At 34.7% G+C, this 18,634-nt stretch overlaps 1 protein-coding gene and 1 non-coding gene across 3 annotated transcripts in view; one reads left to right on the top strand and one right to left on the bottom strand.

The window, feature by feature from the left end:
• Positions 1–18,634, top strand: part of Hs2st1 (heparan sulfate 2-O-sulfotransferase 1) — a 187,337-nt gene that overhangs the window by 156,341 nt on the left and 12,362 nt on the right. For both annotated transcript variants that reach the window (XM_013142963.3, XM_003478791.5), the window contains exons 3-4: positions 2,791–2,876; positions 13,037–13,175. In XM_013142963.3, coding sequence (XP_012998417.1) covers positions 2,791–2,876; positions 13,037–13,175 — 225 coding nt within the window. The remainder of the gene's footprint in view (positions 1–2,790; positions 2,877–13,036; positions 13,176–18,634) is intronic.
• LOC111754390 (U6 spliceosomal RNA) lies at positions 3,526–3,630 on the bottom strand. The gene has a single exon (XR_002789082.1). It is a non-coding gene; the product is annotated as a U6 spliceosomal RNA (small nuclear RNA).

Genomic DNA, 18,634 nt, shown 5'->3' with positions numbered 1-18,634 from the left:
AAAAATTGTATCAGCTGAACCTTGAGATTTTAGAAGTAGAGGAATTGAGACAGAGAGAGAGAGAGAGAGAGAGAATGAATGCTGGTGATCAAACCGAGATCTTCCTACACACTAGACTAGTACTATATCATTGAGCTCCACACCCAGCACAGCTGGGGGAATTTGAGCAACTGAATTTGAGGGCTTACTATAGTAGTTGAATTTTTCAGTATCCCAACTTTTTGATCATTTGTTTGTTTGTTTGTTTATCTATAAAATACAGAGTAAAGGTTGTTCCTGATTGCTTCTGTCTCTAGAATTCTGATTCTGTAAACAGAGGAGTTTGGGATTGGTTGAAGCAGTAGAAGATTCATGCCTTGTTCTTTTGCCTTCAGCAAATTTTAGCTGTATCCAACTCAAAATACCAACCTTTTTGCTTATTTCATTAATTTTTGAATTATGCTTCTTGGAACACTTGGTTTCCAGTGTGATTCAGGCATCATTGAGGACTGGGAGTTTGAGAAATGAGACTGAGCTGGCAGGGTTGATTCTGCTCCTGCTCCCCCTTTCTGTTTGATGTACTGCAATAGCTTATAAAATTATCAAAAATTTTCTGAATTTTAATTTATTTTTACTGAATATGAAGCTAACTTTACTAAAGAGCTCCTCCAGACCTCAGGCCTCCTTTATGAGACTAGAAAAACAAGCTTCAGGAGCTTGTTTATTGAAGTCAAAAGCTAGCTCCTGGGCCTGTGCATGCCTTACTCTTCAGTTGGCCCATGACCTGGAGATGCATTAGAAGCACAGAATCCCAGCCTCTGCTCCGGCACCACAGTCTACTGCGTCAGAGTCTGAGTTTTAACAAGAGTCCCAGGAGAATCAGAGGCACATTCGCCTTTGAGAAGCCTGGCAGCGGTCAAGTATTACATGGCTCCATACACTTTCCACCTCGTGTTGGCCATCCTTAGGAACACCGGAGGAAAAAGAGTGTTTAAAAGTTTATCCCCAACTCTTAACTTCTGCTAGTTTTCAACATACAGTACTCCATCCAAGTTTATACTGTGGTCCTATCTAACATTTGGATTGCATAGCAGCGTTTTCTCAAGACTTCAATCTGGCATCTCCTTTTGTATCCCTCCTACACCACCGTGTCCATATTAAACCTCTGCTTCTGAAAAGTGTAGCTGAATTGCTAAATATGTCTTAGGCTCTCTTCAACCATCACCGCCAATTCCTTATTCTCTTTGCTGTAGATTTCCCTCTGATTTTGACTGAAACAGTGAAACTAATTTTCATAGAACCAGAAGTTTGTATGACATAGTTTACCATTAAGTGTTACCATTAAGGAACATTTTCACGTGTAGCTGTTTTTAAGGATGCAGTTTGGGATTATCCAATTTATTATTTTCCGTTGCTTTTCATTTACCATTTGATACTTTAATTCTATTTTGAATCTTATGTGAAGCATTAATAGGCAAGAACACAAAGGCCACAGATCACACATTTATGTGGCTCTCTGTTTCCATGGAGAAAAATTGAAACTATCTGCTAAAATGAAATTACATATTTTTAATGCAACCCAAGTTTATCTACATTTGATTTTCAGACTTTATTTCCAGGATATGGATGTGTATGGAGAGGATATTAAAGTAAGGCTTATTCAATTTCCATTCTGAAAGGTCCATTATTTTCTTTAGTATATGAGTTACTAATACTTCCTCTAAAAAATAAACTCTCCCCAAATCCTCCAGTTTTCTGTAGTTCACATTCTGCCACATACAGCTGCATTTTCAGATTCCTTTCCCTACCCTACCAATAGGAAGCAGCTATGCTCATTCATCGCTATTAACTTAATGACACTAATCCAGTGTGAAGTACTCTGGAATAGCTCCGTGTGATTAACTCTATTCTGAAATGTAAATGGAAGGTTGATGAATTGTCAGAAGTGTGCCGTTGACATGGGGCTTTTCGGGCTGACGTCACGGTTTGCAGATGCCTTCAGTACTGTACAGAGTGGTGAGCCTCTGCACCTGAGCTCCCTGCACTGTGTCCAGCCTCCAGAAAAGAGCCTTAACCCCTTGTTATTTATCATGAAGAGATTTGCCTACAAAAATCTATACTGTTTTCCTTTAAAAAATTATAGACTATTGTTTTAATCTGGTGGTAGTTTTATCAAATTGTATATTAACCAGTTCTTTAAAAGTAATATTTATAATTAGTGAGTTTTTTTAGTTTAACCTTTTGTATACTTACCAGTAAATAAATATACAGATATTTTAAAATATTTTATTTGACTAGTATCTCCAATTTTATTGATCATTCTTACCTTTTTAAAAACCTTCCGATTATCATCTTTCCTTTATTCATTTTGGTTTACCTTTTTATTTGTTGAATCATAGTGGAAATAAATTTTTTTAAATTAAGCCTCTTAGCACATTTATTCTATACAGAATGTCTGTATATTGTAATTTTACTTGCTTTAGTATGTACATTGGTAAAGGCTAAAAGAATATACACCCTTCTCTATACTCCTGCCACTCTATGTAAATACACAAGATTACAAATGGTTACATTTTGCAGTTTTGTTTTTAGAATCATCTCTTTTTTCTAAGTGCGCTGATAGTAGCTCTATAGTGAATTAGTAATTACAGGTTATATTACACGTTTGCTTAATCCAAAAATGTTTTTCTAGTTCCGTAATTGTCAAAGTGGCATCTGGCTTTAAATTCCTAAATTGATCATCTTTTTCTATCATCAAATTTCATTTTCTTTAAAATGTACTTAACTAACAAATGTGTTCTCTGTTTTTAGGTTCGCTTTGTAAAGAATATAACTTCCTGGAAAGAGATGAAACCAGGGTTTTATCATGGACACATTTCTTATTTGGATTTTGCAAAGTAAGTTATGCCTAAAGTGACACACTAAAGAATGCCTTGTACTTCAGCAACCTAAAAGAAATAAATAAAAGAAGTGGTGTTATTGTTATGATTTTGATTTTCCAAAATAAGAATGTACAGTACTGAATTGTCTTTGCTGCTTTTAGATCCGTAATTTAAATATCCATCTAGTGTCTTACTGCCCTCTAGTGTTCATAAATTGGCAGTTTTCGTGTTAATTATACTCTAGAAATTCAAGTTAAGTTAAATTTAGGTAATGTTATTTAAGCTATCATTATTATGTGTATATTTCTTAAACAACCAGAATGGTGCTGTTCCAGGAGAACTCAAGTTTCAGCCTGATCCATCAGATTGCAACTATACCACTTCACTAGAAAGCAAAGAAACTCACATGATTATTGGTATCCCAGCATGTAAAAAGGAATAGTTGAAATATGAGTCTTGCAGATCTATTTGAACTCTTTTGTAGTACATATAATGCCATTTTGGTAAAGCCTCAAATCCTGTTTCCTTTAATATTCTGCATTAACTTTAGAAACACCAGCATTTTTCATTGTTAAAGCTTTAAACATAGTTCAGTCTTTAATATTCATGATTTAAAGGAATACATGTTCATTTATTTGCCAACTGTAAAAGATAGGGTGCAAATTTAAATATGGAGCACTTCACGAACTTGCGTGTCATCCTTGCGCAGGGGCCATGCTGATCTTCTCTATCTTTCCAATTTTAGTACATGTGCTGCCGAAGCGAGCACTATAGTGTGTAAAATGAAACTGATACTTCACTTTCAGTTTATCTCATTAAATTTGAAAAGTAGACTGAAACATCTCTGATTGAGACAGGTAATAAATCTTTTAACTTTTCAGGGAATCATAAAATTAAAAAGGAACCACCCACATATTGCATATATAAAATGATATATTCTAATTTCTATTTCTCCCACAGTACTGTCTTTCAATAAAGTGGTAGCTTCAAAGTTAGTTGTACATTTTTCTATAAATAATTCATGCTGCAATATTGAAAACATTTTATGGGTAGCTTTAAAATAAACTAATTATTTTTTTCTTTGCAGAGGCATTGAACCAATTTCATAAACTTCATTCATATGCATATTTTCCCTCAGGGTTGCGTTATCCTTGAATTGAATGTTTGTTATCCTTTCACCTAAATGATTTATTTTTCCACATACAACTCAGTTTCTAATACTTTAGGTTTTCATTATTAAAATTATGTATTGAGTCTTTGCTTTAGGCAAAGTCTTAAAACAAAACTTTGGTATATGCTTAGGTTCTTATTCTTGAAAAGTATAAAGCTTTCTGAAAGCTTTTCTTACTTGTTAGATATTGACATGAATGTTTAGGGGTTTAATATTTTCGTAGTCCTCTTATTACCGAAACTAAAAATTATTGTAAAAAACTTAGTAGACTTCTAAACAATTTTGAGTAAATACTTAAACAAAATCAACTAGAGGTGGGGGCTGGGGATTTAGCTCAGCGGCATAAGTGCCTGCCTTGCAAGCAGGCAGTAGTGAGTTCGATCCCCGGTACCGATAAAAAGGAAAAAGACAAAAAAAAAAAGATCAACTAGAGGAAGTATATTTAACATAATTAAATATACAGTCAAGAACTAGTAGAGATGTAAATAGTATCCTTTTAATTATCTTTTTGTTTGGTAGCCTTATAACCCATAACTAAAGAAGAAAGAAACATCACCGTACCAATTTTTAAAATAATTTATTTTAGATTATCCACTATTATCTTGATCAGCATACTGTTTACAGAGTTTATTAACATACTTGCCCTTAGAAGAAAATTCTGAATTTGGTAAAAGAAATTTTAATTGCATAATATTTCAGTTACCTTCACTGGAGAGATTAAAATGAGTGTATGTCCTTTCTAGTTTAAAGTGACTACTGAAAAGCATATATCTACTTGTGATCCTAAGTCTGCCCAAGGGATATTCTGATTATAAATGCATTTTTTTTTCTCACAGAACTTTAGGATGATAACCAAGACATCTTTTTTTTTTTTTACATTTTCTTCCATCTTGCTACTTTTTGTCTTAGATAGACATGATAAATTCATGTCATAAATTTAGAAATTTTATAATTTAAAACTAGGTTGGACATTCTCGGAATGTTCTAATGTATAGAAAATACAAAGTTAAAGTATAAATCTTGACCTTAATGAGTTCACTGAAACACTTTTTCCTCTGGACTCACTTGTTCAAAGTTGCAGTGTAAACAATGAAAATCCTACATTACCTTCCCCTTTTTAAATTCATGCTATTCATTTACCAGTATGAAAAATTGATTAAAAGGGAGAGAGACTGCATGTAAAGAAACCAAATAAATTGTTCCAATAATCCAAGCAAGAAGGCTGGGAAGAAGGCAGTAGTAAAGAGAAAACATGGAGACAGGGCACATCATTGAGAAAGTTACAAAAGAAAAAAATTAGACTTGGTAATTTTACTAAGTGAAAAACCAAGGGAAGAGTCAAGAAAGCATTTGAAGATGGGAACAGGGAGGACTGTAGGACGGGAGCCAGTCGGACAATTCCACGGTCTGCAAGTTTGGGAAAGTAAAGATCATTCATGTTCTGTCAGGTCTTTATCATTCTGTAAATAATGCTGAAGACTTAAGTGTTTTTCACTTCTCTCTTGTCTTTAACATCAGTAGAAGTAGGAAGTATAAGTAAAGTTTGGTGAGCCAGAAATGACACAACATTACTTACATTTAATGCGTATTTGAATTTCTTTGTTCCAGCAGATTGGTTATGGAACCTAATAAATCACTTCTTAATAAGCCCACTTTTAGATGATAAATACTCATTTTTGTATGTGTATGATAAGTTGAGAGAGGATTGTATACTTGGATTTGAACCCTAATGAAGGAATGAAATTGAAATGTTTTACATAATTCTTGCTAATAAAGATTAAAATCTTTATTCATTTTCTCCTTCCTCCATAATTTTTAAAAATTATTAGTTAACAAACAGTAACTGTACATATATATGCATAGGGTGCCATATAATATTTCAATACAGATAGTGACCAAATTAAGATAATTGACATTATCTGTCATCTCACACATTTATCATTTTTTTGGGTTTGTAACACTTAAAATCCTATTAGCTGTTTTGAAATATTGAATTGTTACCAACCATAGATATCCTTCTGTGCTGTGGAACATTAGAAGTTGTTTCTCCTCTCCAGCTGTGCTCTTGTACCTGTTAACCAACCTCTTTTCAAGTCTTCCCGCATACCCTTCCTAGGCTTTGGTAACCACTATCTGATCTCTACTTCTGTTAGATCAGCTTTTTAGCTTCCATGAATAACTGAACACAAGCAGTGTGCTTACTTCCTTTAACATAATGTCCACAGGTTCCATCCAGTTTAATAATGGAATTACAGAATTTCATTAATGTTTATAGCTGAATATATTCTGAATGTTCTTTTGCATATAGTGTGTGTGTGTGTGTGTGTGTGTGTGTGTGTGTGTACGCACACCATTCTTTCTTTATCTGTTCATCTGTTGGTGGGTACCTACCTTGATCCCATATCTTGTCTGTTGTGAATAAAACCAATAAACATGCAAGTATGGATGTTTTCTTAGCATACTGGTATCATTTCCTTTCGGTATATGCTCCCTAGTGGGATCCTATGGTAGCTCTGTTTCTCAGTCTTTGAGGAACCTCTTCCATGGTTTTACTAATTTTAATTTTCATTCCCACCAACAGTGCATGACAGTTCACCTTTCTCCCCATCCTTGCCAGCACTCAAATTTTTTGTCTTTTAATAGCCATTCTAACTTGAATAAGATGATATCTCATTGTGGTTTTGATCTGCATTTACCAGATGATTAGTAACACTGAGCATCTCTCTTTTTGTCTCTTTCTCTCTGTCTCTCTCTCTGTCTCTCTCTCTGTCTCTGTCTCTCTCTCTCTGTCTCTCTCTCTCTCTCTCTCTCTCTCTCTCTCTCTCTCTCTCTCTCTCTCTCTCTTTATGTACCGGTTGGCCATTTCTATAGCCTATTCTGAGAAATGTCTGTTCGGGTCATTTGTCCATTTTTTAGTAAGATCTTTGTTTTCCTTGCTGTTGACTTTGAGTTCCTTATATTTTGGATTTAGTCCCTTATCAGATGAATAGTTTAAAAATATTTTCTCTCATTTTTTAGGTTGTCTCATCATTGTTGATTGTTTCATTTGCTATGCAGCTGTTTGCTTTGATGTAATCCTGTTTGTCAAGTTTTGCTTTTGTTGCCTGTATTTTTGTGCCATATCCAAAAAAAGCTTTGCTATGACTAAAGTCCTGATGCGTTTGTCCTATGCTTTCTTCTAGTAGTTTCATAATTAGATTATTTGATCCAATTTGAATTGATTTTATATATGTTAAGAGATAAGTGTCTAGTTTCTTTGTTTTGCACATAGATATCCAGTGTCATTTATTAAAGAGACTTCCGTTTCTCCAGTATATATTCTTGCTGCCTTTATTCAAAATAAATTGGCTATAAGTATGTGAATTTATTTCTGAGTTCCTCCTTCTGTAGATCAGTGTCATAGTTTTTATGCCAATACCATATTGTTTTGGTTACCATAGCATTATAGTGTGTTTTAAAAGTCAGATATTGTGATGCCTCCAGTGTCTTAGTTACTTTTTACTCATCGCTGAGACAAAATACCTGAAGCCCAAAGTGGGAAAGGAAAGGTTTATTTCTTACAGTTTTTGGAGGTTTCAGTCCACATTCAGTTGGCTCCAAGGCAGGCAGGCATGGCTGGGCCGCTGTTCATGGCAGCCACCAACAGCAAACAGGACAGGCAAAGAGCAAGACACATGGTGCTGGAAAAACTGGCTCTCCATTTGCCGAAAACTAAAGCTAGACCCATGTCTATCACCATGTACTAAATTAAAATCTAAATGGGTCAAAGATCTGAATATTAAAACAGAAACGCTAAATCTATTGGAAGACAAATTGGGTAGAAACCTTGGAGACATAGGAGTAGGTAGAGAATTCATGAATAGGACTCAAACTGCACGGGAAATACTCCCCAGAATCAATAACTGGGACCACTTCTTATTAAAAAGTTTTTGCATGTCAAAAGAAATCTCCAGCATAGTGAAAAGAAAACCCACAAACTGGGAAAAGATTTTAGTGAACTGTCTCTCAGACAAGGGACTCTTGTCTAAAACATATAAAGAATTAAAAAAACTCAGACCTCCAAAATTCAAAGATCCAATCCAAAAATGGGCATCTGAGATGAATACGCAATTCTCAGATGAAGAAATGCAAATGGCAAATAAATACATGAAAAAATGCTCATCATCATTGGTCATTAGAGAAATGCAAATTAAAACCACACTGAGATACCATCTCACTCCTGAAAGAATGGCCAGGATCAAGAAAACCAACAACAACAAATGCTGGAGAGGCTGTGGGGAAAAAGGAACTCTCCTGCACTGTTGGTGGGAGTGTAGACTGGTACAGCCTTTGTGGAGGTCTGTCTGGAGGTTTCTCAAAAAGTTGGGATTGGAAATCCCATTTATTCCAGCTATTCCACTTCTAGGCATATTCCCAGAAGAACTGAAAGCATCATACCACAGGGATATATGTGCACCTATGTTTATAGCAGCACAATTTGTAATCGCCAGATCTTGGAAACAACCCAAGTGTCCATCAACTGAGGAATGGATAAAAAAGTTGTGGTATTTCTATACAATGGAGTATTATTCAGCTATAAAGAAGGATCGCATTGAGATATTTATCAATAAATGGGCGCAGCTTGAGACCATACTCATAAGTGAAATAAATCAATCTCGCATGTATGAATACCGAATAGTTTCCCTAATGTAAGTAATGATTCAAATATATAAAAATATGTGATAATCATGATTCCCCATTATGTGGCCTTGAAGCCTTATAAAATTTTCACTTATTAATTAGAAAGAAGGCTTTATTCTGGGCTTTTTGATATGGAAATATTTGAAGCTATAGTATATGAAGTTTTATCCAAATATTTTAAGGAAAAAGACAGACACTATGGTAACTACTATTCTTTAAAAAAAATATTTAGCTATTTCTTATGTTTATTTTAATTAAGGGAAAAATTTAAAAAATTAGGATATATAGTAGTAACTCTTTTTGATCTCCTATTAACTTGTTTTGAAGTCCTGTAATACTCCCAAGATCTTGTTTTGACTGATTAGACTCTGTTCCATTCTGTGCGATAGTAGCAAGTCTGAAGGTATAGGCAACTAATTTGAAGGCAATAAGATTCACAAAGATGCCCATTCTGGTTTGACTATTGTCTCCTTTGGAAGTCCTGTAATGTTCACAATGCCTAAGTTTTATTGGTCTTGTTCTCCACTGTTTTGTCCGGCTTTATAATATCTAATGAGATGGACAATTCCTTTTAAGGAAACAAGAGACAATGTTGATAACCATTGTTGATGACCTTGTACTCTGTTCTACATCATGTGCTATGTCTATCCTTGGTTTTGACTTACAGCTTTGTTTTGCCATATTTGACTTTATTCTCTCCCCCCCAAAAAAGTAATAAGAACTAAGGAGTAATAAAATCCAAAATGTGTAAATTTTGTTGTAAAAAAGAGAGGGAGGGAAAAAAAAAAAAAAGAGCTCTAACGGATATAACAGCAAGTGTGTTTAGGGATGTTAAATAGCTGACTATATTAATGTTTTTGGATCACTGAATACAGCTGTTTGCAGTCTCTCTGTTTGAATGTCTACTTTGTATTCTTTGATAGTGTGATTTGAGCAACTATTTCCAAGATGATAATATGTAATCTATTAACAGGTGATTTCTTACTGTTATGTTTTTTTTTTTTTTGTAGTTCTGTATTATGTGTAACCTTACACTGCTTTGTTTTGTTTTGTGTTTTTCTCTTTTTCCTCTTAAATAAAAAAAAAAAAAAAAAAAAAAAAAAGGAGCAAGACACAACTTCTTCCTGCCATTACATCACATCCTGGCTCCACCCCTATGTGGGTGGAGCACTGACACCATCAAAACAAGCACTAGACAATGAACCATCACAAATGATAAATGCAAACTCATGAGGCCGGGGGACACAGACATAAACCATGACACTCCAGTTTTGTCTTTATTTAGGATTGCCTTGACTATTTGGGGTCTTCTATAGTTCTGCACAAATTCTAGAAGACTTTTCAATCTATGAAGAATGTCATTGATGTTGTGATGCAAATTACATTGAATTTGTAGATCACTCTGGGTAATGTGGACATTTTAACAATGTTAATTTCCCTAACCCATGAATATACGATGGTTTCATTTTGTGTGCATGGGTGTGTATGTAGGTTCTCTTCAATTTTTTTCATTAGTATTTTATGATTTTTTGTAGAGATCATTCATTTCCTTGGTTAAGTTTATTCCTATGTATTTTTGTAGCTTTTATGGATGAGATTTCTTTCTTAGCAATTTCATTACTAATACTTTTTAAAAGCTGCTGATTTTCATGTGTGTATTTTCATTTCCTTCAACCTTAGTTCTAACAGATATTTGATAATCGTTAGGTTACTCTGTATATAGGACCCTGTCATGTGAAAAAGGATAGTGTGAGCTCCTTTTCAATGTGGATGCTCTTTATTTCTTTCTCTTGCCTTATTGTTCTGGCTAACATTTCCATCACTAAACTGTACCTAGCAAGAGTGGTAGGAGATTACATCTCTGTTCATGCTTTTAGAGGAGAGAATTAAATTTTCCTGTTCAGCATGGAGTTGCTGTTTCGTTGTATACAGCCTTTGTGTGGATTTGTATTCCAGACGTATTCCCCTTTGTTAAAAGTTTTTATCATGAAGAGATTCTGAACTTTATCCGATATTATTTTCTCTGCCTATTGAGATGATCAGGTGATTTTTATTCTTCATTCTATTTATATGGTATAGTTATTTTTATTGATTTGCAAGTGTTGAATCATCTTTACTGGCTAGAATTAAACCAACTTGATCACAGTATGTGGTCTTTTGGTTGAATTCAGTTTAAGTATTTTGCTATGAATTTTTACATTTCTGTTTATCAGGGATACTTGTGTATAGTTTTCTTTTTTGTGTGTCTTTGTGTGTCTTTAATAGCAGGATAGTGCAGGCCTTATAAAATGCATTTAGAAGCCTCCCTCTCCCTTTTAATTCTTAATTTGCTTTTTCATCTCTAATTTTACCTGTCTGGATCTCTTTTTTTTTCCCTTTAGATAAATTGTTTGTCAATTTTATGTATTTGAAAAATATTGGGGTTCTTTATTGTTGTGTTGTTTTTGTTCTTCATTTTGTTTTCCTGTTGAATTCTTTTCTCTTACTAATTTTGGATTTTGTTTATTCTTGCTTTGCTGGTTTATTGAGTTGCATCATTAGGTTATTTGAAATCTTACTATTTTATTCCTTATTGCTGATACAGACGGTCCTCTGAACCCTCTTGTTAGCACTTTGTCTTCTTTGCTAGTGAATTTTATACTTTCCTGTTTTCATGATGGTAGTTGTCATCCTTTTGCAGGTCTTGTACAGGTCTGCCTTAGGCAGTTCTTATGTGGTGGTAATGAATTCCCTGTTTTGTTTTGCTTTGCTTTGTTTTGTCTTGGAAAGACTTTATTTCTCTTTCATTTCTGATGGATAGCTTTTCTGGACATAGTATACATGGTTGGCCTTTTGTTTACTTTTTCTTTTGGAGCACTAAATGTTTCATCCTCTTCTCTCCTGGTGTGAAAGAATCCTGTTTGAAAAGTCCGCTGTTAGTGTAGTGATGATTTCCTCGTGTGTGACTTGACACTGTCCTCTTGCTGTTTTATAATTTAATCTCTGTCTTGTACTTCTGACAGTTTGAAGGCCTCAGAGTAGATCATTGCTGATTGACTCTGTTAGGCATCCTTTGAGCTTTCCATACCTGAATGTGAACATCTTTCCCAAGATTTGTGGTTTTCACTTCCATTGAAACTTAGCAGCTTACCCACCTGCATCCCCTTTCTGGAACATCCAAAGTAGAGAAATTTACTCATTTAGTGGAGTCCCAGAAATTTCAAAGATTTTCTTCATTCTAGTGTTATTTGGTTACTTAGTTAATTTGTTTCTTTTTGGTCTTACTGGGTTATTTGGAAAGATTTGTCTTCAAGTCACAAATTCTTCATTCTGCTTGATCTAGTCTGCAGTTGAGACACCTTTTTTTTTTTTAACTTTTTTATCTTCAAGATTTCTTTTTTATTGTTTTTTATGATCTCTGTCTCTTTGCTAAGTTTCCCATTCATATCTTGAATTGTTTTTCTGATTTTATTGAATTGTCTGTTTATATTCTCTTTCATTTCGTTGAGTTTCCTTAGAATTAGTCAGGCAATGTGACACACACCTGTGACCCCAGCACTCAGGAGCCTGAGACAGGAGGATTGCTGCAAGTTTAAGGCCAGCCTGGACTACATAGTGAGACTCTTTATTTAAAAAAAAAAAATCATTATTATGAATTCTCAGGCAATTTATCAGTTTCCTTTTCTTTGAAGTTTGTTGCTGAATACTTTGGTTCTTGTGTCCTGTGTTAGTGTTAATGCAGCTGTCAGATCATCTCACTCTACCTCTTTTATAGGGTAGTTCTCTTGGGCAGCGCCACTCCTGTCTGTGCAGGGCAGGCACAGCTGGTGTGGCAGCAGGAGCCATCATGGTATCCATGATGGTACCCATCAACTCTGGAGGGCTGATGAGGATGGGCTTGTCACAGTCTGCCAGGTGGATGTACTGCAGCGTGCCCACTCGTGGGATGCAGTGCCTGTCAGTATCTGAGACCTGCATAGTTCACCTAAGAAGACCTGTGGGGTCTGCCTGCATGGGGTAACCTGCCAGTCTGCTTCTGAAGACTCCGCCATGCCAAGCGTCTGATTGGCTGCCTGACTGCCTCAGCCAGCCAAGCCACTCAGCTGCTTCCCAGGGTCAAGGTGAATGTTCACCATCATTTCATAAATTCTTAACTCTTGCTTGCTTTAATGTAGCATAAATAAGCGTGAGAAATCTCCCATTCTTTAATTATATTTTATTTCAATTAATGGTTTATTCATTTTTATTTTCATATAGGGTCAGTACTTCAGACTTCCATGTGTAATTTCAAGAAACTCCTAAACACAATAAAAATGTTGATTTCATCAATTTTATCCTATTTCAGATTTGGGGTGAAAAAGAAGCCAATTTACATTAATGTCATAAGGGATCCTATTGAGAGACTAGTTTCTTACTATTATTTTCTGAGATTTGGCGATGATTATCGACCAGGATTAAGGAGACGAAAACAAGGAGACAAAAAGGTAATATTTTTGTTTTAAGATTTTCATAGAGATAATTGTTTCTTAAGTGCAATGGACAATGTGTTTTTAAAAACTTCTTACTTATTATAGGGGTACTGCTTGCTTATTGTGGAAAATTTGAAAAGCATCCCAAAGTATATAGAGGCAAAGGTAAAACTTTATTAGCTGGTGTCTTACAGTATCATCACCTTTGTGAATTTTTTTTTAAAAAAAAACTTTGTTCATCTGTTAAAGGGTCGAATATTTGTTTTATTACAGGGCTGGGGAATGTAGCTCAGTGGTAGAGCAGTTGTCCAGCATCCATATGGCCCTTATACTGTCAGAAACAAATTCTGGGAGACTTAATAATTATTGATTAATATGCTATATTTTAGTTCTCATAGTCTTATTGGTGGCAATTTTGTATTTATTAGTAACAGTTTGTTTAAAGCAGAAATTTTTTCGAGTAAGGAGAAGATAAGGGCTCAAGATACTTGTATACTTAGATTTTGGTGTCTTTCATTTCGTTGCACCCTCAGAATATCACTGTCTAAAAGCAAGCTGACTTTCGCATTTCCCATGAAACATTGTTATTGCGACCTCACTGCTCAGAGCACAGAAGACGCAGGCCAACACCATCTGAGACCTTCCTCTCCTCTTAATGTTTCCTCCGCACCCAGCCCCGGGCTTCGGCCATATGAAATGTTACTGAGCTCCAGACTTACTATTGCTTTACACTTTTTCCGCACATGTTGTTCATCATAGTTAGAGTACCTTTCCTTCACTCTGGAAAAGTCTTTGTTTATGTATGAGATTCAGCGCCCATGTTTCCATTTCTATAATGTCTCCTCCTGCCCCCAGGCAGAGTTAGGTTCCTTTTGAGGCTTCCAGGACATTCTATTTTTAAATTTCTTTTTTAAAGCATTTACTTGGTAGTATTTGGATTGCTGGTTTACATATTATCCTCCCCAGTATTTCTTCTTTGAATCCCTACTGTTGAATTTGTGTCTCAGTCAGCTTTCTCATCACAGAGATAAAATACCTGCCACCTGCAACTCAATAAGTTTATTTTGGCTTGTGGTTTCTACAGGCTTTAGTCCATAGTCTGCTGGCTCTAGGGCAGAAGCGGCACAGTGGAAGGGTCTGGGCAGCTGCAAGCCGCTCTTGGTGTGGCGTTCACAGTGTCTAGAAAGCAGAGAGGAAAGAGGAGCTGGGGAGGAAGATAAGCCCTCAGGCCACGCCCTCAGCAACCCACATCTTCCCAACACATACCACCTGCTAGCCACAAGTCAGCTATGAGCCCCCATAGTCCAGTCAGCCTCCAAAATCACTACCCTTGACTGCGTGAGGCTCTTGGGGGACATGTAGATACAAACCATAACAGTATGGTACCTAATTTACCTGTAAGTGCTTAACAGTATGTGAATTCTACACATTTTAAAGTGTTACACAGTAGTCATGCTACATACTTGATATATCATGGTAAGCAACACCCAACAGTTAACTTTTTTCTAATTTTTTTTTGTCATGAGAAGACAGTAGTTTTTGTTGTTTTCCTTTTTAATTTTTTTCTAGAAATTGGTGTTTCTTTTCTTAGTATCAAAATGTTAATCAGAAAATACTAATCAAAATATAAATAATTGACCAATATAAATAGCTTCTTTTACTTTGCCCGTATCTTACTGTTGCCTAATCTTATGCAAAATTTTGTAAGATCTATTAATGTAAGTTTTTATGGCTTTGTACTTAGAATGTTATTTTTACTTTTGTGACATCTATCTCTTTTTTTTTTTTTTTTTTTGTCTTTTTCCTTTTTATCGGTACCAGGGATCGAACTCACGACTGCCTGCTTGCCAGGCAAGCGCTTATGCCGCTGAGCTAAACCCCCAGCCCCCTATCTCTTTCTTTTGAACAAACAGACCTTAATATTGTTAGAAAAAGTTAGGCTGTCCTGTAGTTCATCATAGTCATAGTTGTTGTCCTATGCAATTTGAATGATTGACCAATAGCAGTAATTAATAGAATTAACCACAACAAATCACATTTATTATTTATTGTATACAGAGTGCTGTATATGATCTTCAGCTGCATGTATGATCTTCAGTAAGGAACAAAAGATAGGCTTTATTTGGGAAATTTCATAATGTCCAGAGAACTTTTGTTTATGTAAACTAAATCTACTTTATTGATAGTTACATATATATAGGTGATATATAAATATATGTAAATATGAATAAAGTAGATTTATATATCACCTATATTTATTTTATTTATATATCACCTATATGTATTTATCTTGCCTATTTAAGGTAGTAGCTTGTGCAATTCTATGAGGTCTTCCTCACTTACAGATTAGCAAACTGAGAACCAGAAAGGTTAAAACACTATGCTTAGTGTCATATGACAAATAAATGATCAGCCCATAATCTTAACCCTTTTTTGAAATACAACATACTACTCATCATTTCTGCGTAGAAAATTTATATGTTCAATACTTAATAGAATATCTATCACCTCCCTTTCATGTTTTGAGAAATTTAGGTAGATATGCTGTTCTAGAGCTTTTACTATTTTCACCCTTTTTTTTCCTATTTTCACTCTTACATGTGGTAACACTTGAGTTTTTAAAATATTATAAAAATACATATTTCTACATCTGTTTACTTAATATAGTATTAGTAACTTCAGTGCTATTGCATTGTCTTAACTTTTATAAGAATGCAACCACAGGGCTGGGGATTTAGCTCAGTGGCATAAGCACCTGCCTTACAAGCAGGCAATCATGAGTTCGATCCCTGGTACCGATAAAAAGGAAAAAGACAAAAAAAAAAAAAAAAAAGAATACAACCACATGTAAATATATGATTTATTAAAGTATGAAATTTCATTGTTTTATGATAGAATGGACCTTTTCAGTTATGGAACCTTAGACATTTTAAATAATTCATCATGTTTCTCATGAAACAAATGATAGTAGCATTCTAGGACCTTATGAATTAAGTAATGTTTTATTGCACATAACTCCTTAATATATTTAACTTGCAAGAATCTTCATCTCACATCTTTAGAGTTATAAGACTGCATGCATATAGCAGTTCTAAAAATAGAGGAGTATTTGAAGATAGTGGAGATTAAGGGTGGCCATGATTGTGTTGGAAATAACTTGCAACGTCTGTCATTCTAAAAAATACCTGTGAGTAGCTCCATTCAGTTCAGCACTTATAGAAACTATTATGGTTTAAACTGCGGTCTTCCAGGAATCTGAACTATTTTCTACTTACACTGTCAGACTGTAATGTGAAAGACACTTGAGATATCTGTACTTTCAAGATATCTTCAGTTGACCTTCAATAAGGAGCAAAAGATTGGCTTTATTTGGGAAATTTCATAACTTCCAGAGAACTTTTATGTGAACTAAATCCACTGTACTGATATTTACCAATATTAGTAAATTTCCCAATTTACTCAGAAGTGTTTTAACATTAATTTTAAAATGATAGACCCATCTTGTGCTAATATAAATAATATTTTAGTGCAAATAACCATTCCATCATTTTACCTTTTTGCAAATCTTTTTGTAGCTGGCTTAATATAGACATCCTGATTTTTGTATCCATTTCTGAATTCTTTTAATTTACGTTATTTTGCTTGAAGTCTCTAAAGAAAATACAGCTTCATACAGATAGGTAACTAGAAAATACACAATTTTAATAACCTTTTCAGAAAAACCTGTGATTATTGTTTACTATTACACTAAAACTTGACAAGTAGTCGTTTCTTAGTAGCAGTGTGAACTTTTTTATACTTTGCTGCATTAAAATGCATTCAGTCAGTCTTTTAACCAAGTTTAATTTCAAACATATTGGTTCACATTTAGTTATATGTACCTTCCATTTTGGTATATAGTATCAAAAATACACATTTACTAATATCACCAGAGATTATGTCAGAAAGGTCTTTAAGGCTTTTGTCAGTGTTATAGTAGTAAATGCAAGTTCCCCAAAATTTTATTTTTTGCTTCAAAGCTTAACTTTTATCCAAATTATTACAGGGTTTCACAACCTCAGCATTGTTGTTTTGGGTCACATAGTTCTCTATAATGGGGTACTGCCTGCCTGGACACTGAAGAATGTTTAAAGGCTCAAGTTGGTAACATCCCCACAACTTGGTTGTAAGAATAGAAATGTCTCCAAACATTGCCAAATAACCATCAGGGAATTAAACCACTCACAGTTAAGAACTACTCAGTTAATTAATACCATCAGTTGTTTTCTTTCAAGTGAAAAGCACAGTTTACTTATTTTGAGAAAATGTCACCAAATGCCCAAATTGAGTAGCCATAATTTGTCGGTAGTTCTTCAGCACAGCCGTTGCTTCTTATGACTTTCAGATATTTACCGCACTCGTAATTCTCATCACTCACACGGTTTCACTTCTATACTGCTGCTCTCATAGGTTGTTAAATATTTTTATTTTTTTACTAGCAGAATGCCAAGGGGGTTATACTAACAAACAGAGTAAATGTATGTGTGTGCTTTACATAAAAGCACAAAAAAGAGTGAGCTTACATGTTAAGAAGTATTTACTGGCTCCCAAGATCACAATTTCTCCCTCAGTTTCTTTTTTGTATTTCTTCTTCTGAATTAAGTAAACTTTAAAGACAGCTATTAAAATTATAGTGAATTTAGCGTATCCTACTTAAAAATAGGTATTGACTTGCAAAAATAATAATGAGGTTACAGTAGTCATACTTAGTACTCTCTGATTCTAATTGTTGGATTACAAATATTTGTCTTATGGTCCTTAATAATCACAATTTCCTGACACATTTTCTTCTGGAACATGAATTTCACTTTGCTGCTTTACCAAGCCATTTCAGAATGTATTAGTTTCCTCAGAAAGTACTTTACATGTAAAAAGTACCACAGGGAATCAATATGCTATAACAACTTTGCAGTTAGTATATTTAAAGGTGTTATAACTTTTTATTATGGACCAGTGGTCTCTATCTCAATGGAAGTTACCAGCATCTATGTAGTACACAACTCGGTGTCAGTCTTGACCTCTTCTCTTGCTAGGTTCTGATTGCACCATAGGAAGTTCTTCTCGCCAAGAGCGAAAATCAGGAAGAAATTGTAATGAAATTGAAGGAAGAGGTGATGAGTTCCAGTTGGACATGACTTTCTGTCGTATATAAGTAGGAGGAGACACCCCCTAGAAAATATATTTATACTTCAAGAAATAGGTCTAACACTAAATTGGGAGTCATTGACATTAGAAATTGAAACCACAGGGCTTAATAAAATTGCATATGAAAAACATGGTATGAAAAATGACCAAATGAAAAACTATATAGCTCTTGGGAGTGCTAACAGTCACAGAAAAAGAAGCATGCTAGGGAAACTGAAGGAAGGAGATAAAGCTGGGAAGTCCTTGAAATGGCTGGGGAAGAGCTTTGATTTCAAAGAGGTTAATGAAGA

This window comes from Cavia porcellus, unplaced genomic scaffold (assembly GCF_034190915.1).
Source record: "Cavia porcellus strain 051 isolate PalLab524CR breed Dunkin Hartley unplaced genomic scaffold, mCavPor4.1 scaffold_1, whole genome shotgun sequence".
NCBI lineage: Eukaryota > Metazoa > Chordata > Mammalia > Rodentia > Caviidae > Cavia > Cavia porcellus.
Note: the sequence above shows the minus strand (reverse complement) of the source record. Positions and strands in the feature narration are given on the sequence as shown.